The sequence below is a fragment of the Tachysurus fulvidraco genome, chromosome 21 (genome assembly GCF_022655615.1).
Source record: "Tachysurus fulvidraco isolate hzauxx_2018 chromosome 21, HZAU_PFXX_2.0, whole genome shotgun sequence".
Taxonomy (NCBI): Eukaryota; Metazoa; Chordata; class Actinopteri; order Siluriformes; family Bagridae; genus Tachysurus; species Tachysurus fulvidraco.
Genome location: NC_062538.1, coordinates 19295029 through 19315692, shown reverse-complemented (window position 1 = coordinate 19315692; position 20664 = coordinate 19295029). Strand labels below are relative to the sequence as shown.

Below are 20664 nucleotides of genomic sequence, written 5' to 3'. Positions count from 1 at the left end.
AGAACCAGAATGAGAAGCTCCCCAAAGCTCAGGTCCAGACCCCCGCAGTGTGCGGCGCTTCTACAACGCAGGGAAGCACAAGTTCATACACAGAACAACGTGGAAAAATGTCAGCACCGACGCCGACGCCGACGGTGCTCACAGAGAAAGCCAAACCCCTGCGAGATATTAAACACCGAATCACCTCGGAGCCTGGTGGGTTGAGCGAGAGGTAAAAGAGGAGGAAATGAACGGACAGAAGCAGCAGCTCTGAGTTGGCATTCCTGACTCAGCACTCAGACTATTGCAACACATCCAAACAACCTCCTCGATTCCAGCACCTCAATGCCACCAGAGCAGCAGTCTGCACATTTCATTGGTTTGATCCTTACAACATGCGTTGATCAATGCAATTCCTGGAGGGAATGAATAAAAAAACAAAATAATAATGTTATACTGTAAATGCAAAACAAATGATATCAGGCTTCATATGAATTATGACTTTTTCTAAATAACACTCCAATGCAAAACACCTTATCATTCACTCCAATCATGTGGCATTGCACAAAATCATGCAAATACAGATCACCTCAAACATCAACCCAGAACAGGAATGTGAGGCTACACAGTGCGCAAGAATTCACTCAAAGTGAACCCGGAATGGACCACGAGATGAAACTGGACTACCTGGAGGAAACTCCCAGAAGCATGTGGAGAACATGCAAACTCCATGCACACACAGGGTGGAGTCAGGGATCAAATCCCCAACCCCAGATGTGCAAGGCAAATATGCTAACCGCTAAGCAATGTGACATACACAACAGGAATATTATCCAATATCCAATGTTATAACCTAAATGGAAATCAGAAATGGTTGGTTCCCAAACAAATAACTAAAGTGTTTAGCAGACTTTAAAATCATGAGCTCATTTGAAAGTCGTGAGTGTTTACATTTGTACCTTAGATTTGATAAAAAATTCACTCAATCTTTAATTACACTAGATTTACTAACCTCATATAAGGTTTATTTATGGTCACTTTTAGGAGACTCGTGTAAATGAGAAAGCCATAGTGGGCTACTGTTTATTATTTCTGCATGAGAGCACATTCATGTCCTTTTCACAGCATTCCTCAACCCACTAAACTCTCCCACTCCACAGAAAGAAAAAGGCCACTATCACACAAACTCTGCATGGAATTATTCACTGCTGGGTTGCAGGATAACAAATCCAGCACATTCTGAAGATATACTAAGAGCAGGGTCTTTGTCTCAATAATACACACTAATGCCAGTGATGGATCGATGATGAGGATTGAGAGAAATGATTGAGGCAAACCTCTTCCACTCTATTGTCAGCCAAGATCTGTGCTGACACAAAGGCTTACCAAAACTGGACAGCTGAGATGGATTTCCAATCATCAGCGCTCATGTTTCAGTGAGCCTGAGTCTATTGTAGGCTGAGATTCCTGTTCTTGTTATTCTATCAATCTACCAAGTCAAGGTTATGGTCAAAGTCTCTGAGATCCTACTTTTTCCTTTTTCTTATGTTTGATATGAACATTACCATCATGATAGTATGCACTGCATTGACACCACATGATTGGCTGATTTGATCATAAATAATCATAAATACTGAGTGTATATGTATATTACTGTATATTAGTACACTGTACGTCACTATCAGTTACTATCTCTTAAGCCAACAAATCATTATTTTTGCCTATTTGAAACAAGATCTAAAAGCTCAAAGCTGCAAACAAGCTGTCTCTAATTTCGAATATATGTTCCCAAATGCATAAAGTGTAACAGAGTTTAACTTTGTAAAGGTGAAGGATTAGTATTTCATGCTAAAATATGTCACTCACAGAGTCACTCAGTCTGGAGTGAGCACAATTAGAATAAAGCTGTAGTGTGTCCTTGAATTGCACCTTCTGCTAATCAACAGTATAGCTCTCTATAGCTCTCTCACTCTGAACCCCCAAAAAAGCAATTTATTTCACTCAAATTAGATGATTATTAGACTCTTTAAGCTAGATTTAAATGTTGAAGAACTTACAGTGTGGATAATTATCCATACTCTTCCTAGTACATTAAATTCAGAAGAAATTGTGAAAGAACAGTTGTTATGATGAGGAGGTGTTTGTTTGTTTTGCATTGTAGGAAGGAGCCTCCAGTGCCAGAACGTTACAACAATCCCTAAGGGAAAGTTTTCCGACATATAAAATAAATGCGATGTTCTTTGTGGTTTCTTGGTATAATGAGAGAAAAGTAAAAAACAGAGGCTAGATAAGGAATGATGGTTTATTCCACAGACGTTCCACAACATTAAAAATGAAACCATAAACAGATAACATTAAAAAGTGTCAATCTTTAATTAATAAAATTGTTAGCATAGGGAATGAGCATTGTTGAGGTATAAGAGGAATAAAACACTTCAGGGCATTCTGTAAATATTCTGGGATGGGAACGGCTCTCTGCATCACACCATCCTATCAGTGCTAATCATCATGGTGTTTTATTCCTTATATAATAATTGTAATGCTTAAAGTGTGATGACAGTCATTGAAATGAAGAAAAATAGCTAGCAATAAATATCTGTTTTTTCTCACAACATTATATTCACGTGCATTGAGAAACCTTCCGCTCATCGGTCATGCCAGGCAATCTAGCTGCTTTTTGATTTAGCCATTTCTAATTCCTTCGCTAACTTCAGATCCATTCTACCTTGTTCACTTTGATAATAGTCCGAGTCGATCCACCCGGGGGTTTCAGACAGCGTCACATATATGTCCCCGTCCACCACGGTCACCTTGTGTACTCGTTGCTTTATGCCTTTGGACTTCCAGCAAGGTGGCTGGTCTTTGTCTTTTGGCTTAGTGATGTTGTAAAGCCCCTCGCCCTCTGCCATGCTGATCTTGTATTTGTGCTTTGGGCACACAATGCAGAGCCTGTTGTCGATTTCCTGCATAAAAAAAATAATTTATGGAACGATATTCTCAGTCGAAAACCAGCAATCCTGACTTGATTAGAGTTTAAAGTAAACTCACCTCTATATCTCCATTCAACAAAGATCCACCTGCATCTATTAAGAACAGAGATATTATTAATACACAGACTTACTCATATGCATTTTTTAAAGTCTAGCCCTAACCTCATGTTGTCTACCTCCTTAAGAGTGTTCATACATCTCTACAAATCACAGTAGTGCTTCGAGTGGTTAAGATTCTGTGTTGTTGATCAGAGGATCAGGGTTCAAGCCCCAGCACTGCCAAACTGCCATTGTTGGGCCCTTGAGCAAGGCCCTTAACTCTCACTGCTCCAGAGGTGCTGTATCATTTCTGACCCTGTGCTCTGACCTCAACCTTTAAAGCTGAGATATGTGAAAAAAGATTTTCACTGTGTCTAATGTAAATGTGATAAACGATGAATAGACAAAAATCTATTCTATAATAGTAACATATTCCTCAATGTAAAAGTGCAAAATCCTGCAAGGACGGCTTCCTTTATGAAATCTGACTCGGAGCTGTCTGAGACGTTAAGAGACAGATGACTGATTAATACAACGTTCATGTTAGAACAGGTCTTACAGAAAACCACAGAAAACTGTTTCAGGCCAAAACCTTTACACATACAGACCGTGTATTAAATATAGTCAGAAATCACACAATAACAACAAACAGGACATTTAAGGGTAGTTCCCAAACAATAGACTAAAGGCAATCGTTTTAATCGTGATTCTGTGATTGGGGGACATTTACATTGGATGTCTTTTCCACTTTATCCTTTAACATCTCATGTTTAATGTCAAAAAATGTAATATATATATATTCATAATTCTATTTAAGCTCACAGAACTCTCAATCCACAAGTCACATATTCAGCAGGAATTTGCATAATCTGAATTTCCTGAAAATCCTGGAATAATTAATAATGCAACATTAATTTACATCGTACATTAATTTTTTCCTTTTATTTTCAATGATATTGTGATATCATTAGGCTCTGCTTAAATTTTTCATGCTGTAATGATGGATACTTGTTAACCACATTTTGCGTTTTAGCATACAACCATCTAACTTAATTCCTATTGTTTATTGAAGAACCAAATTTATTGAGATTTTGTTGATTGAAATGCATGTTTCCTTGTATCTCTGAAATGTATTTATTTATTTTTAATTCACCCAAGAGTCAATTTTCATTTAATTGTTCTATAAATATGAAGTTCATGCCTACGATACACCCAATTTCCCAATGATTTTGGCTTGTATTGTGGTAATCGTTCTTACCTACTCAGCCCTAATTGACATTCTAATCTCATAAGGTTCAAGCTAGAGCACAGAATCCTACAGGGAGCAACAAGCATAAGCTTATACTGTATACACACAGTACAGCACCGCTGTAAAGCCTTCAAACCATTCTTTAGTCTATGATATCTTGGTTTAACTGAAACAAGGGACTAAATATAAAAATGCTTGATGATGCACATCTCCCATTGAAAAAACACGAACACATAAGGTTTCATTTTCCTTACGATAGCAGTGCTGGTCCATAGCATAGAAAACTCCCTGGTGATAAATGACGACTATGACCCGGTCGCCCACGGTGACGCTGGTGCGTTTGGCCTCTATGAAGTCTTCCTTCTTCCCCACTAAGCATGATTTTCCAGAGTCTGCAGGTTCCTTTTCAGACATGGTGGCAGAGCATCTGTTAATAAGATCTCACATATTAGTAATGTTTGTTTATAATGATCTTTCATCACCTTACGTTCAGATATAATGCTATATGATGAATCTCATTATTAAATGATATATTACTGTTGCTTTAAGTACTCATAGTATGAGTATGAGACAAGCAATTTTACTAGAATTCATGGTGGAATGTCCTTATAAATGTTTGTATGAAATGCATTCAGTCTACTTTGGCTGGTAGTGAAAATTATAGCTAGCAAGAGTGAGAAGGCTGAGACTAAAGTAGATGTTATTTGGATTTATTTTGCAATATCATTACTGAAAAAAGCATGAGGTCTTTTGACATGACAGTCCAGAGAAATGCTTATCTGAGTTGCCAGATCAGTCAATTTGAATCAAATAAATTAATCAAAAGATGGTAATTTTAAATAAATACTAATAATATAACGATAATAATATAACAGTGTTTCTTAAATATGGACTTTCCATCACAGTTACTGTAGTGAACTGTCATAAACTACTGTACTGTGGTCAGTAATTTACTCTCGTACTAGTAATCTAGTACTTTGCATATAACATGAGTAGAACCAAATTCTGTTCTAACATCTTTATATTACACAGTTACAAAGTACAGCTTGAAATGTAATCAATATATACAGTAAACTCTCTATCAAGTATTGAGGCTTGATCATTTCTTAAGTATGTCTGTGTTTCAATGCATGGGTGGAGAAATACTGAGAAATTGTACTCCGGTGAACGTATAGACAATGTCTAGCCAAACATGTATTCTATTTGTACAAATGCATAGAATTGTCATCATTCTTCTTTGTTTTCATTTACTCATAAATTTGGTTTTAAAAGGCATAGAATTTCAAGTACTTCAAAGGTCTAACTAAAATGTAAGGAGTAAAAAGAAAGAATTTTTTATTGGAAATGTAAAAAGAGTACAAGTACTCACATTCAATAACACATTCAAGTAAATTATAAATAACTCATAACAATAATACTAAAAATGTACAGTTACTCAGGTATTTTCCACTCTGTTTAAAAACAGTTGATTTAATTTTTTTTAATTTATTTTAATGAATTAGGAATAATTAGATGTTTTACCGGTTCACAGCCTGCTGTATGTGAGGACGATGAATGTTCTCGGCGGTCTAACACAGCTGTTATCAGAGGGGCCTGGTGCAGAGCGGTTAGCCCTATCAACCCTGCAGATCACCCTCTCCGCCTCAGACATTATCTTGCTTCAACACAGGTTTTCTCTATGTACACAGATCCTAAGTACATGTTAAATATCATTTTACAATAGACTATGGCAATAAATGTCTCTCCTCATAGACATTTCTGATAAATGACTAATACCCCTGTTGGTATGAATGTTAATTCTTACTGCCACTATTAGGTTTTTATACCGCACCAGCAGTGGCTGTGAGTAACCTCTCTCTCTCTCCTCAGCCAATCAAATCACAATCTGTGTGATACTTGTTTAAGTGTTTCTAATACTATATTTTAGTACATTATACGGACATAGTCTGTTTATTATAAGCTTAAAATTAAATTACATGAAATTACAGTGTGATACTTTCTTAAGTATTCCCACGCTCTGCTATAGTACATTATAGGGCCGTAGCCTGTTTATTATAAGCTTATGATTAAATTATAGTATAACCGATGACGACACGTCACACTTACATTGTTATATGCAATAATCAGAATCAAATAATGATTGGCCAATAATCAGGTTTATTGGCCAAGTGTGTTGACACACACACAAGAAATTGGGTTCCAGCTGTTTGTGAGTCTCAAAAGAACAGACTTAAATAACACTATACTATACAAGACAAGACAAGACAAGACAGACTATACAAGACAATACAGACGATGTGATATATACAGTAAGAGTATTAAATATGAATACAGAATATATGACAGATCAGTTATGAGAGTGCATGGTAGTGCAAATAACAATATTGTGCAATATTATGGTTTTTTTGTACAACATGCAGCAGCGGTAGCGTGCGTAACGTATTCGGACGGTGTGATGACTGACAGTTCTGATAATGCAGTACTTATAGATATGAGGCAGGGAATAGAATTATAGTGAGTTGTTAATCAGGGTGATTGTCTGGGAAAAGAAACGTTTAGGAAGTACTGAATTATAAATGACGTCAGCCCACGTCAGAGTTGCGTATTATGACGTATCAGGTTGTTATTACGACACGCCGAATTGTACCACTTTAGATTAGAATTGTTTTGAACTGCAACGCTGTTTATGAAACTGAACAAAACAGGAAGTAACAAACAAGCAAGTATTTATTTATCTATCTATCTATCTATCTATCTATCTATCTATCTATCTATCTATCTATCTATCTATCTATCTATCTATTTATTATTATTATTATTTTCAGTATTAATCAAACTGCTAAGCAAATTCGAGATGAATTACATTGTTGTGTTAGAAACAAAAACAAAAAAACAGGATTAGCCCTGACAGGATTTGCCACTTCTGTGCGCATATTAGATAAAGCAAACGAAATGAACTGAGATGACGTGTTCGTGCGCGTCAATACATCACAGCATATGCGCAGTTAACGTTGCTAAGCCGGAAGTAAAGTATCCTACTTGTAAGGGCTAAACCTATGAACTAGTCAAACGCTGTAATACTACAAAGCTACTTTGACGTAAGTAAACTATCCTCTTATTTGACATCAAAACTGGTTGAAAAAAAAATAATAATTTTTTAATACACTAAGCTCTTGCTACTTGGCTAGTCATGAATGAAGCTTTATGTGAACCGTATGAAAGCTTTTCTGGTTGTATATTTAAGCTTCCAGGTGTTTTTGAGGGATCTGATCACTCTGGGCAGCTTAGAAACAGGTTTATTTGACAGTCGACAGTTGAACTGACTTGTCATTAATGGAGTGACTCACAGAGATTCACTCCTTCCCCACTGTGTGTTGTATTAGAAGCTGCATTAGCAGTGCTGCTAAAGCTAAATGACCGTGTCATGTGGAATAGTTACTGTGTCGTTAAGCATCTATATAATGCTTAAACCCCTGATGAACAAATGCTAGGCTAAGGAGATGCCATGAGGAATTAAAACAGATGAAAAAGGGATCTCATCCTGTTCCAGGTGACACCAGATAGTGAGATTACATTTCATTTGTTGTTCTATATGTGTAAACATGAGTACGATGTGGGATGAGCAGTCTATAGACGACCGGTGTCCAATAAAGTTATCCACAAAGGGTCGGTGTGGGTGCAGGTTTTCATTCCAACCAAGCAGAAGCCACACCAGAGTCTACTAAAATCCAAGAACAACTGATTAGACAGGTGGATTCAGGTGTGGTTCCTGCTGGACATCCCTGATTTAGCCTTTCTTCATTGGATGCTCTCACTATAGACCAGTGGTGTCCAGTCTTATCCACAAAGGGCCGGTGTGGGTGCAGGTTTTCATTCCAACCAAGCAGAAACCACACCTGATTCCACCTGTTTAATGTCTTTCAGTAGACTCTGGTGTGGCTTCTGCTTGGTTGGAATGAAAACCTGCACCCACACAGGCGCTTTCCGGATAAGATTGGACACTGCTGTTCTATAGCGAGAGTATCCAATGAAGAAAGGCTAAATCAGGGATGTCCAGCAGAAGCCACACCTGATTCCACCTGTCTAATCAGTAGTCCTTGGCTTTCAGTAGACTACATCCACACTGGCCCCTGACTCAGACACATTGTACCTGAACAACCTGTACCTGACTTTCCCTTTGATAGTACTTGGAAACCAGGCAGCTTCAAAAACAAAAATCAATCAATTTCATCTGCGATAATGGAAACTAAACGTCCAGCAACGAATACTAGTTAAAGGTGTGGGATGTTTAAAGTTATTGTAATGTTTTGTTCCATCAATGCGAGGGGAAATACTGTTTTTTAAGGCATTCTTGGTTGTGTAAACAAAGATGTAACAAATAATATGGTTTCCCATCCTGTGCTTTTGGGGATATTACTATGAGCTAAATGAATAACTAAAGCAAACTGCACCTGATTATACCTTTACTCATGGATTGTATACGTGTCCTTTTGATTTCTAATTCTTTTCTTCAGATCATGACACTCCGAGCTTGCGGCTTTATAATATTTCGCCGCCTGGCACGACGTCCTTCCCCAGACAGCATCGAGTATCTTCTCCTGCAAACCTCATATGGAGAACACCACTGGACTCCACCCAAAGGTACCCATCATGCCGTTTACTATGTCATATTGATCGATTATGGCTTCATTTCAGATCTAAGTGACTTCTATGTCCTTTAGGTCACGTTGATCCTGGAGAGGACGACCTGACCACAGCATGGAGAGAGACACGGGAGGAGGCGGGTTTGGGTGAAGAGCATCTGCGTGTGGTTGATGGCTTTCTGCAGAGATTGCATTATCAAGTGCGGGGTAAGGAGAAGGAGGTCCTCTATTGGCTGGCTGAGCTTCGTGACCCCAGCGTTAAAGTCAAACTCTCGGACGAACACCGGGACTACCGCTGGGCCGAGCTGGAGGAGGCGTGTAGGCTTGCGAATTATACGGATCTACAAGACACTCTTAAAAACGTCCAGCGCTTTTTAGAGAAGGCAGGAAAGAAACACTGATTCCACTTTGTTGCACCGATGAGATGAATCATTCATATAAACTGTATACATTGAATATCCTATTCAAGACTGTTTTTAATTTGCCTTTACAATGATTCGTATAAATCATGCACCTTATATGTGCTATAACTCTTAATAATGCTGTTCTTTATGTAATTTCATCAACACTCAAAAGATACTGCAGAAACCAAATAAAAGTAATTCGCCGTTGTTCCCTCGTGCAGAAATAAAGGCGTCTTAACGCTACTGAATTCTCGATTCTGATTGGTCAGAAAGAGTTGATTCTTCTTAACAGCAACTCACACAGGAATTCTGGACAGCAACCATATAACAACAACTCCAGATTTTAGATGCGCGTAATTGTCGATAAGGTCACGTATACTGTATGGAACGAATCTTGAAATGTGCCTTCTAAAAAAAATTAGCCGCTAGTGATGGAACTGATTATAGCTCTTTTATGATGATAAGGTGGTTTTTGGGTTCGTCCCACAACATTACATGTAACTATAAATGGATAAAAATGCTGACACTTTCGTTTAAATACCCTAACTCGTAACAAATTGTTGTGATGTCAATAATAAATAGGTAAGGAATAAAATATGACATGGCCTGCTAAATAATCGATGTTACGATTTACTGTTACTACCCCAAAGGTTATTTTTCCACATTCAAAATATCTCTTATACTCTTAATATTAATCTCACACCAACACTTGATTAAACTATTGGTATAGTGATGTGGTATAAGAGGAATAAAACACAATAAGGATCATTCTGAGTCAGTGATCATTTTTCTGTAACACACTCACCACAATTTGTGTATTATCCGTTACCTGTAGTAACAATAACTGTAGATCGTTGTGGCTGGTTTATTTTTCTTAAGTGAATAATTGTTTAATGTGGTTCGGTTTCTTACAACACTACAATAAGAGAAACAAAAAGAACCGAAAGCAAACCATGATGAAATCATTTTGCATCCTTAATAAGGCATGGTAAAGGATTGCAAGTTCGTGTCTGTGTCGTGTGACGAGAGATCCGTAACAGTGGTGATCGTTTCCGTAAACACATCCATGACACGTATAATAGACAATCCATGGCTGATCAGTCACCATTTTTTTTTTGTTCTATTTTTTTTTTTGAAGGGATGAGGAGTCATTTAGACGATTCACTGTAAGTAAATATCATGTCTCCCGATAACGGAAACTTTTTTCACGCCGTGAAATTCCATGAGCAATAAAGAGGCTCAAAAGTTGCCCGTTAGCTCCAGCTATTAATTTTCAGAGTGCTGAGTGTTGTCCCACTTTTCAAATGTACACGTGTCCTATGAACAGGAACATCATCAGCGTCCTTGGCTAATTTGCTGGGATTCAGCAGGGGTGTACCTGAGACCCCCAGTGCGTTAAATTCCACGTCCCGGGCTGTCAGTGAGCTCATGGTTTGTGCCTAAATTCATAAAGACACGTTTAAACAAACACACATGCATGCTCGTGGGGAAAAAAAGCAAACGTTTAGGCCTGGATTGAAGGAGGCTCATCAAGGCTTCCTTGGCAGTCTGTAATCTCCAACCTCAGACCTGAACAGCTGGTAAAATCAAGTTCATAGTCAACCTACTGGAACAAAGTCAGTTCGGGTTCTGTTACAAAATCAAAAGCGAGAGAAAATAAAACAGCGATGGTTAGGTGCAACCAATCCACGGTGCAACTAAATGCATATATACTTTGAATTTGTGCACAGTTAAATCATCACCAGCTACAATCTTGTATTATATTTCTCTTTTTTTTCCTTTTTAAAAAAAGGGCCAAAATCTGGATGTATTCACTTAACAGCATCTTCATCATAATACGTCTGCAAACCAAGCATCTTGTTGGCGACGTTCGGATCCGTCTCTAGCGGAGATCCCGGCGTCTGTGCTGATGCTGCGATTCTTTTTGCGTTTATACTGCAGTAGCACCTGAAAGCAACTTCATTACCACCTTTGACACTAGAATTGCATGGCTCGAAAGACTGAGAAAAAGAAAAAGAAGAAGAAGAAAAAAAAAGGTTGTGGTTCGCATGCAACAAAACCCTTTTTCTTGCCATTTTCCTCCATCTGTCTCGAATACTTACCGGTACGACAGCAGGTGATTCGAGTGACACTCGAGCACTCGAGATGAAAAAAATAAAACATGAGGGATTAGATAAATGACATTTCTGGAACAATAAAGGGAAAGGTAGAAAAAAAAGTGAGTGAGTGTTTGGATTTTTGAGAGAATGCTATGGAATTTTTTATTTATTTTTTTTAACTGAGACACGCTTGAAATGTCTGGACTGGGATGACGCGAGTATCCAAAAGCCCTGAGGTATCGAGGCAGGCTGAGGAGGATGGATGCTTAAAGAAAGAAGGTTTAAAGAAAGAATTCATTCATGAACGTTTACCTGAAATGTGGTGGATCAGACAGGACTGTTTGGTATCTGATGTTTTTGACGAGTTTTTGAGTGCAAGTCAAGTTTTAGTCCGTGATCTAATTCGTAAATGCACATGCAAATCTTTACGTAGTCGCTTCGGAAAAAATCTTTAAGATGCATAATAATAATAATAATAATAATAATAATAATAATAATAATAATTCAGTGGAACTGTATTCTGTATAGAAGATCCAGGGTTTTTGTTCTTCAGGTTGTTGGTGCCTGAGAGTTAAAGTGGTATCAAAGTATTTCAAACAAATTCTGGTTTTCTGATGCAGATGTTCGTCTACTGTACGATGGGATTTTTTCTTAATGTTTACAGATTAGAGAAGGTCAAACTGAGTCTAATCTGCAAAACTGTGTGCCGTTACTTTGTGCTATACAATAGTCTAAAACGGCACTGATCCAAACCAATTCACCAAACTGATCAACTACATTTGCGGTAAAAAAAAAAAAAGGAAACATAATTTTTATTACCGCTCTTTTAAGTTCTCGATCGGACATTATTTAAACTCCAGACAAAGAGATCTACCTTAAAAACATTTTTCTTTTTTTTTTACTTAAGAGAGAATGATCAAATTGGTGTTCGAGTGTTGTTCTTGCATGAAAGGCTCTGCCGGGGCTCGTTACAAGGGCTTTAAAACCCAGTGTAGGGTTATTCCTCACACAACAAGTGTGCAAGAGGGAGAAATGAGGTTTCAGACGAACTGTAAAAGATCAGCAGCTTAAACGGACACATAGTGGAGGACGGTGGAATGGGGTGGGGTTTCGATGGAAGGAGGATTTCGGCGTCACGCCATCAAGACTCCTCGTTCCCTGAGTCCTCCTCGTCACCATAGCAGTCTGCGCTCATGTCCCCGGCCGGCCCGCCGGCCTCTGCTTCGTCGTCGTCGTCGTCGTCTTCTTCGATGTCGTCGTCATACAGGTCGTCGTAGAGCAAGTCAGAGCTGCTGTTGTGGGAAGGCACTTTGGTCTGGATGCAATATTCGGCCAGCGTCGTGGGCACCTTCACGCCGTCCCGCTCTGCGTCTGCCTTTGTGGACAGCACCTGCTTCCTGTACACAAACATAATTTCAGCCCTTTCTCAGATTATAACTACATCCAATTCTAATCAAGTGAGGCTTTGGGCTGTAACTGGACAGTGATTGCATTTCAGTATGGCATGACTCTAGTGCACTGATGTGAGTGAAATCCGCTGCGACACAGATTTACATTCGCTTCTTATTTACACTCGTGTAGCGTTTTCCGGTGCATTCCTGTGCGGTTTGTCCGTTTGCGTGTATATTTTAATGGCAAGCAGAAATGATTGTACCGGATGATCTCAGCGTACTCCTTGTCCTTTCCCTTGCTGTCTCTCCATTTACGGAACATGACCGAAGCATCCACGTTAGCTGGGGAAAAGGTGTTGGGCTCATTCAGCAGCGAGATCACGCTCAGCAGGATAGTTCTAAAGGGAAAAAAAAAAGACATTTGTATGATACAAGTTATTAAAAACACTACAAGCTTCCAAGGAGAACGGTTCTACCTGACGTTCTGTGTAGGGTTCCATCTCTCTGAGGGTAACTCTCCACTCTGAGGGTCGTCCACAGGAGGATGCAAGATGGAAATGCACACGTCACCGTTCTTGGGGCAGACGGGTAAAAAAAAAAAAAAAAAAGATAAGATAATAAGACAAATAAATAAAGAAACACACATGGACAAATAGTCGGTGGGGGAAGTCGTGGCCTAATGGTTAGAGATTTTGACTCCCAACCCTAAGGTTGTGGGTTTGAGTCTTGGGCCGGCAATACCACAACTGAGGTGCCCTTGAGCAATAAAGAGGCTGGAAACACCCCCCCCGCCCCGCTCCGGGTGTGTGTTCATGGTGTGTGTGTTCACTGCTGTGAGTGTGTGTGCACTTTGGGTGGGTTAAACGCAGAGAACAAATTCTGAGTATAGGTCACCGTACTTAGCCGTATGTCGCATCACTTTCACAAGTTTCCCTACATTTGAACATAAAATGAAACAAATCCGTACAAGAAATCGTGTTGCTTACCTCGTATATGTTTGGATGCCACATCTTGGTTAGGAAGCGGAAGGTTGGTGGCGAGTACGGATAGTCGATAGGGAACTTTATATGAGCCTAGAGAAAGAGAAGCACCAGGGTTATTAAAAATGATGGAAAGAAATTTGTTTAAAAAAAATAATAAAATTAAGCTCTTTAAGTGTTTATACACACAGAATTAGGATTAAAGCAATGTTTGTGGTAAAGGTTTTTTTGGGCACTTCTATTCGTTCGCTGATTCTGCGTCAGACAAGATATAGAAGCTGGCAGTCTTTCAGTCCTGACGTCATCAAATGTGTTCAACGAAGTGCCGGAAAGCCTTTGAACCTTTACTGGTGTTACTGTGAGCAGTGCAATGTTGCTTATTCCCATGCTAATAACATCCTAAAGGATTGTATTACCCTTATACAACAGGAAAGGTTTTCCAACAATAACACTTTTGTATTTGTTAAAGAACGACATACTACTTTTCTTTTTAACACGGTTTATCTTTACAAAATAGAATAGAAAGTGCATAAGTATGTGATTTGGGACGTAATGGATTAAAACACACCCGAGCACGAGTCTGTTTCTGCACAGATATCGCTATCTCTGTCCTGTCCGAGCGTTCAGTAGTGCTTACGTCAACCTTGCTAACTTCGTCCCATTATCGGTCACAGTGTTGCTGCACTACTCGAGGCACCCGATACGACGACGACACCTGAGATCCCGTCATCTCCAAATGATAAAGATGCCACTAATCTTTAACAATTATTTACTAATTCCAGCATTCATTTTCTTTCAGGTCCCATAGTATGTGTTATAGTTACTTATAGTTTAGTAACTTATTTTAATAATTAAAAATAAATGCTCTCTTTCAGCACGCCGACAATCGAAGCGTGATAACTAAACATGCCAAAAAACATTAAACATTAATCAGATTGAAAGATCAAACATTTGAAATGTATTAAAATATCATTATGCCCTTTATAAGTCCATGACATCATCGTTCTGCGATGACTTCATCCTTGCTGCAGCTTACTAATCCTAGCTACAATAAAATACAAATGTTTACTACGTTTCTTGTGAAATAAGGAAGCTCCTGTGATGACTTGTGTTACAACAGCTATAAACAGTCACCTGACCAATCAGAATCAAGCATTCGGTAGTGCTGTGGAAGAAACTAAAATAAAAGTCTTTTTTTTTGGTATCTGAGCACCGACAGGGGAAACATGAGCGAGACTAACTACGTCCTCCTCTATTTTGGCTCCTTCTGAGACACCATTTATCTGCCCCAGCTATAAATAGCTGAATAAGGATCACATCACCTGGGACAGAGGAAGAAGAACGAACGATAAGTTGGTGTGGGGGGAGATAAATGGGTTGGGGGGGGGGGTGACTTAAGATTGATCACAAGCATGACCGAACTGAAATAACGCACCCATTACAGTCAAGACTCTGACTCAATACAGGCGATGACGGATGCGGCCCGTGAGAGCAGTAACGAGGAAATCGTAACCGAGTCACCGAATCACTTTTACATGAGCGACGTCAGACTCGGTGCTCTGACAAGGCTGTGAGAAAGATGTGATCTTTGTGCACCCCCTTGTGTTTATATAATGTCTAGCAATCGTCTGATCTAACCCCCAGATCTCTAACGGTTTCACGTGTTACCTCAAACCAGCACACAAGCTCTCTCTGCTTACAGCTAGTGAGATCACCAGCTATCATTTCTTTGGCCTGGGACATGTTTAACCAATCAGCTATGAGGGCTATGTCCCAGGGCCACACCCCTCAGGGGGATCACTGTTTAACAATAACAGAATCAGGTTTTTTGGCCAAGTTTGTTGAGCCATAACAGCACTGAATAACAGCACTTTATACATAAGTGTAGCAGCTTGAAATAAGTAGTGTGACACTTCTGAATTTGAGAAGAAGGTCTAAGTGTATGACACAGAGTATTAAAGCCTTTTCATTTTAATGTCACTGGAATATGATCTACGGATCGAGCTTGCTTTGAGGAAATGCTACCAAATGACAATACGTAGAACAATATTTCAAGATTTTTCACCTACCAAAACAGCCTCGTCTTTGTGACACAAGAAGTGTTTTGTCATGTGCAATGCTGACAAACGGAACCTCCTTTACATTGCTTTATCTTGTCAACTCAAAACAATTGAAAGGGGAGTTTTTTGCTTTGGTGCACTGTGTTTCACTTTCGTCCCTGCGTTGCAGTCGTGCTACACAGAAAAGTATCCATCCAACCTTGAGAGAGCCCAGAGCCTATCCCAGGGGACTCAAGGATGGGGTGGCAAAGAATCATAGGGCACAATCATGCACACTCATACACTCATTCATATACTATCCCCCTGCATGTCCCCCAAAGCAATAACATGCAAACTCTATGTGGATGCAAGATTGAACCCCTACCTCTGGAGGTGTGAGGCAAACGTGTTAAACCACAACTAAGCCACTACTAAGCTCTGGGTTCATAGCTGTATGCAGAAAAGTGGTGAGAGGCTTAAAACGGCACACTGTACATTGTTCCTGGATGTGTTTCCATCCCTTCAAAACAAAGGAACTCTTTCTAGCTGGTTCAAAATATCAAAATGAAATGTCAAACATATGCAAAGTGAAGATGTGCATTTGGTTATGGGAAATTCTAAATGGTTAAGGTACTGCACTCGTTTGTAGTTTGTTGAGCTCTCTATTCTCATGAGATTTAATAATACACTAAACACTGTGGTATGAAGATTAATCTTAAAGCTATGAAATGTTTGGACCAAATTCCATGCCATCGTGAAGCATATGACATTTATTAGTCTGCTTTTTGGTTAGATTTATACAACAGTGCTGTCGAATTCTCGATTCTAACTGGTCAGAAGATGTTAATTTATTTCTTTTTTTTAAGAGCAGCTCTGACCAATCAGCATTGCCAGTAGTCAGTAACATTTTCCATAATGCTCCGTTTTCTTATTGAGATGCTCTTGGTGCTGATGACAGTAAGAACTGGTGTAAGAACGAGTTGTTTATAGCTGCGATAATGTCGGTGATAACTAGGTTCTAATTCAAATTCAAAATGCTTGCATGTGTGTCATTATTGGAAAATACCCAACTTTGGGTTAATGACGGGAAATCCTTTTTGAGTTAGGAAACATCACAGCATGTCCTTAAGTTTTTCAATATAAAACAGTGATCTGCGATATTGCTGTGGCAATTTATTTTTGGTCCTCTATTATTTTTTTCTGGTCTGAAACGTACTGTGCTTTTTCACCAATAAAGGCATCTCAGGTGTCAGGTGCAGTTTTACCACAATAGCAGTTTCAGATACTTGTAAAAAGTGAAACCTGTCTAAAATTTAGCAAATCATATCCAGTAGTGTTGATTTGAACAAGAACCTTTTCCTTTATGTAATATCGGTCTTAACCTACTGATTGAAATTCTATGCCTGCCCTTTAATTGAATGTGGTACATCCTTTCAAATGTCAGCTTGAAAAACATAACGGCCAACCACTAGGAGAAATCCCATTTCGCACCCTGTCATAAATCTCTGACTGTGTATATATTGTACCTTGAAGTATCCCCCTTCGTAAAGCGTGTTTGGTGGTCCGAATATGGCAACCTCCCAGTTGTACAGGTCTGATTCTGCCACCAGTGTTATGCGAAAGCCCTCGACAGGTTCCTCCTGCAGAGACTTGAGCTCTAGCATTAGGGCCTTCTGGGAGCTGGGCATCTGCTGATGGGCCATGACAGATGTGCTTCTCCAAAATTCAACAGCTGGGAGATATAAAACATAGCAGGTACAGGTCGAGTTTTATTTATTTATTTATTTTGTTTTCTTACTCATTTTGCATCAAATGTAAAACCTGCTGATCCATAACGAGAAAAAGTATGAAACTAATTGCAACAAAAAATGGAAGTGTTGATGCAGCATTCATTACCTTTAAACTCAACACCCCAACAAATACGTCCTTGTAGCTCAAACTCTCTTCATGTATTTAGTTCATTCTTTGACGTGACAGAGGTGCTCTAAGTATTTCACAAACGTCTTTTGAATGTTTTTCATCGAAACGCAAGCTATAAATAGCCCACAAATAACAGTGCAGAAGTTGCCTCACACTATCTCCCTGAACTACTGCAGCTAGGAGCAAAGAGAGGGAGGTTTCTGTCCTCGTCTAGATTACACACAATCCCTTATATTTTCACTCAATAACAATGGCAACTCGAGATTTTCACGCGAAACGAATGTAATAAATCGGATCCCTCGCTGTCACCGGTGCACTTTTCTGGTTCGCCTTCTATTCTCCGAACGCACAAGCTGATTCTCTGGTTGTTTACATTCGATTAGCTTAGCTTAGCTAGCTAGCAACCCCAGGAAACACTGCGCTCGCGCTAAAGAAAGAGCCACGGAAGGGGAAAAAACGGTTAAAAAAGCGCAGCCATGATTCAGCGGAGAATTTCTGTGTTGTACGGACGTCCCGCGAACCGCTACGACGAGCTCCAAACGGTGTCGAGAACGCAATGTACATTTAAAACGTCGCCTTCGCTGTTCCTAAACAACAATCGCCTTTCGACACTTCCGGTTGGCAGGGCGCGTGACGCGTTACGTCTTTACGTGTGTGCGTCATGACGTTAACATGGTAACAAATCCGACAGCCGTGGAACAGAAGAGAACGTTTTGTCCAGACAGTGATGTGAGATTTTTAACTGTTGTGACTTTTTTTGTGACTCACATCCTGAGACCACTTTTCATTCTGGCGCTGTGATCATACACGAAGGACAATAACAAATCAGAGTAATAACGATCAGTTTTACATAATAATGATCAGTCGTAACGTAATAACGATCAGTCGTAACGTAATAACGATCAGTCGTAACGTAATAACGATCAGTCGTACGTAATAATGATCAGTCGTACATAATAATGATCAGTCGTACATAATAACGATCAGTCGTAACGTAATAACGATCAGTCGTACGTAATAATGATCAGTTGTAACGTAATAACGATCAGTTGTACGTAATAACGATCAGTCGTAATGTAATAACGATCAGTCGTAATGTAATAATGATCAGTTGTACGTAATAACGATCAGTTGTAAGTAATAACGATCAGTTGTACGTAATAACGATCAGTCGTACGTAATAACGATCAGTCGTACATAATAACGATCAGACGTACATAATAATAATCAGTCGTACATAATAACGATCAGTCGTAACGTAATAACGATCAGTTGTAACGTAATAACGATCGGTTGTACGTAATAACGATCAGTCGTAACATAATAACGATCAGTCGTAACGTAATAATGATGAGTTGTACGTAATAACGATCAGTCGTACGTAATAACGATCAGTCGTACGTAATAATGATCAGTCGTAACGTAATAACGATCATTCGTACATAATAACGATCAGTCGTAACGTAATAACGATCAGTCGTAACGTAATTACGATCAGTCATACGTAAAAAAGATCAGTTGTAACGTAATGACGATCAGTCATACCTAATAACAATCAGTCGTATGTAATAATGATCAGTCATAACGTAATAACGATCAGTCATACGCAATAACGTTAAGTCATAACGTAATGATGATCAGCCGTACGTAATAACGGTCAGTCGTAACATAATAGCGATCAGTTTTTAGGTAATAACTATAAATGTATATAGGTGTGTGCTCAAGTGTGCACATCAAGCACCATGGTCCTGAGAAACACTGTCTCATTTAACTATGTACAGTGTCAGCTATATATGGTTAAAATTACAATAAAAGCTTCTTGACTTGACTTGACTTAAAAGATTGAAACCTGAAAGAGCTACACCTAAAATAGCCTTAAACAGGAATGTTGCAAGGATGTTGGTTTGCATTACAAAACTAACACTTAAAAGCAAACATTCCTTATCAGTTTACTGTGATGTAACCGAAGGGAAAGTGCTCTTAAAGTTCCCAGAATATTTATGGAACATGACTAACGTTGTTAACCAAATTCAAACATTATGAAATTGTTCTTATAAATGTCAGCATTAGGGAAAAGTTATGTTTTTGTTGGAATGAAAGCAATAAAACACTTGAGGCCATGTTGTTATTAGCTGGAATATTATCAACAATTGGGTGGTATGATGTGGCCTGATATGAAGTAGCATAACTGGTACCACCCCATAGAGGACTATTTTCTCCATAAAAACATGTCCCAAATGATATTTAATACAAACTAATTCCTGCAACACACACACATAGTTGTATAATGAAGAAAGTACTCTGACATACCCAGTGTCAGAAATCTATATTGACAATTATACATTTCTTTCTTTCAAATCATTTTATGGTTTTGTGGTAAGAATGTTTTGTTAATGTTTGTGGACTGTTATATGAAAACATTACTGCCTAAAGCGACATGAAACATTAAGGTTATATTAGGTTATGGTATAAATGTCAGTATTATTATTTTTTTATGGTCATGTGTTTACATTCATCTTGGTCTTCATTAAGTTCCTCCTGCTGTTTGCTTATAAATGTCACAGTGTCATTAATGTCAGGAGAACGAGGGACAAAATCCAGACCCAAATGCAGGGAAATACAGACAAAGGTTTTATTAATAAAATAACAAAAACAGACACAGGGAAATACACTAGGGGAAAACTGAGCGACTAAAACATACTCAACATACAAGAAAAAGGACACCAACGGCAGGCAACAAAAGACATACAACAACAGCCTCTCTGTCTCTCACTCTCACTCTCTCTTGTTGTAATTTATAATAGAATATCGTTATTTAATAAATATTATATATATATATATTAAGGATTTGAGATTGGCAAGTCATTAATAGCCATTTGATGATGTTTTGGTCTTTTTCCCTGTATTTTTTTCAGTTTCCATATAATATAA

The 20664-nt window shown here is 38.7% G+C and overlaps 3 protein-coding genes across 10 annotated transcripts; 1 reads left to right on the top strand and 2 right to left on the bottom strand.

The window, feature by feature from the left end:
- Window positions 1-257: 257 nt before the first annotated feature.
- On the bottom strand, window positions 258-6091 carry rfesd (Rieske (Fe-S) domain containing). 2 transcript variants are annotated; one of them, XM_047805507.1, is made up of 5 exons: window positions 5779-6091; window positions 4512-4684; window positions 3028-3062; window positions 2705-2942; window positions 258-395 (listed from the first exon to the last, which is right to left on the bottom strand). In XM_047805507.1, the coding sequence occupies exons 2-5, from the start codon at window positions 4669-4671 to the stop codon at window positions 322-324; spliced, it is 507 nt and encodes a 168-aa protein (XP_047661463.1). In that variant the 5' UTR covers window positions 4672-4684; window positions 5779-6091; the 3' UTR covers window positions 258-321. The 2 variants fall into 2 exon arrangements, with proteins under 2 accessions (XP_047661463.1, XP_027008465.2); XM_027152664.2 differs by lacking the exon at window positions 258-395 and having other exon boundaries at window positions 2264-2942; window positions 5779-6077.
- Window positions 6092-6828: 737 nt separating this feature from the next.
- Window positions 6829-9547, top strand: nudt2 (nudix (nucleoside diphosphate linked moiety X)-type motif 2). 4 transcript variants are annotated; one of them, XM_027152665.2, is made up of 3 exons: window positions 6829-6976; window positions 8772-8898; window positions 8979-9547. In XM_027152665.2, the coding sequence occupies exons 1-3, from the start codon at window positions 6944-6946 to the stop codon at window positions 9299-9301; spliced, it is 483 nt and encodes a 160-aa protein (XP_027008466.1). In that variant the 5' UTR covers window positions 6829-6943; the 3' UTR covers window positions 9302-9547. The 4 variants fall into 4 exon arrangements, with proteins under 4 accessions (XP_027008466.1, XP_027008469.1, XP_027008467.1 ...); XM_027152668.2 differs by having other exon boundaries at window positions 6847-6980; XM_027152666.2 differs by lacking the exon at window positions 6829-6976 and adding an exon at window positions 7199-7355.
- Window positions 9548-10168: 621 nt separating this feature from the next.
- ube2r2 (ubiquitin-conjugating enzyme E2R 2) lies at window positions 10169-18370 on the bottom strand. Of its 4 annotated transcripts, none has more exons than XR_003441440.2 (7): window positions 17710-18370; window positions 17340-17545; window positions 13781-13867; window positions 13271-13368; window positions 13058-13192; window positions 11120-12800; window positions 10169-10933 (listed from the first exon to the last, which is right to left on the bottom strand). XR_003441440.2 is itself a non-coding variant. In XM_027152662.2 (6 exons), the coding sequence occupies exons 2-6, from the start codon at window positions 17514-17516 to the stop codon at window positions 12545-12547; spliced, it is 753 nt and encodes a 250-aa protein (XP_027008463.1). In that variant the 5' UTR covers window positions 17517-17545; window positions 17710-18370; the 3' UTR covers window positions 10169-12544. The 4 variants fall into 4 exon arrangements, 1 of the variants encoding a protein (XP_027008463.1); XR_003441441.2 differs by having other exon boundaries at window positions 11125-12800; XR_003441439.2 differs by having other exon boundaries at window positions 10169-11304; window positions 11407-12800.
- Window positions 18371-20664: the final 2294 nt, after the last annotated feature.

Coding starts and splice junctions, on each gene's coding strand:
- rfesd (XM_047805507.1), bottom strand. CDS start 4,671: ATGTCTGAAAAGGAACCTGCAGACTCTGGAAAATCATGCTTAGTGGGG. Junction 3,063..4,511: donor TATGGACCAGCACTGCTATC/GTAAGGAAAATG, acceptor TGTTCTTAATAG/ATGCAGGTGGATCTTTGTTG. Junction 396..2,704: donor CTATTATCAAAGTGAACAAG/GTAGAATGGATC, acceptor CATTCCCTCCAG/GAATTGCATTGATCAACGCA.
- nudt2 (XM_027152665.2), top strand. CDS start 6,944: ATGAAACTGAACAAAACAGGAAGTAACAAACAA. Junction 6,977..8,771: donor AAACAGGAAGTAACAAACAA/GCAAGTATTTAT, acceptor TCTTTTCTTCAG/ATCATGACACTCCGAGCTTG. Junction 8,899..8,978: donor CCACTGGACTCCACCCAAAG/GTACCCATCATG, acceptor TATGTCCTTTAG/GTCACGTTGATCCTGGAGAG.
- ube2r2 (XM_027152662.2), bottom strand. CDS start 17,516: ATGGCCCATCAGCAGATGCCCAGCTCCCAGAAGGCCCTAATGCTAGAG. Junction 13,369..13,780: donor GGCATCCAAACATATACGAG/GTAAGCAACACG, acceptor GTCTGCCCCAAG/AACGGTGACGTGTGCATTTC. Junction 13,193..13,270: donor AACCCTACACAGAACGTCAG/GTAGAACCGTTC, acceptor TTTTCCCTTTAG/AACTATCCTGCTGAGCGTGA.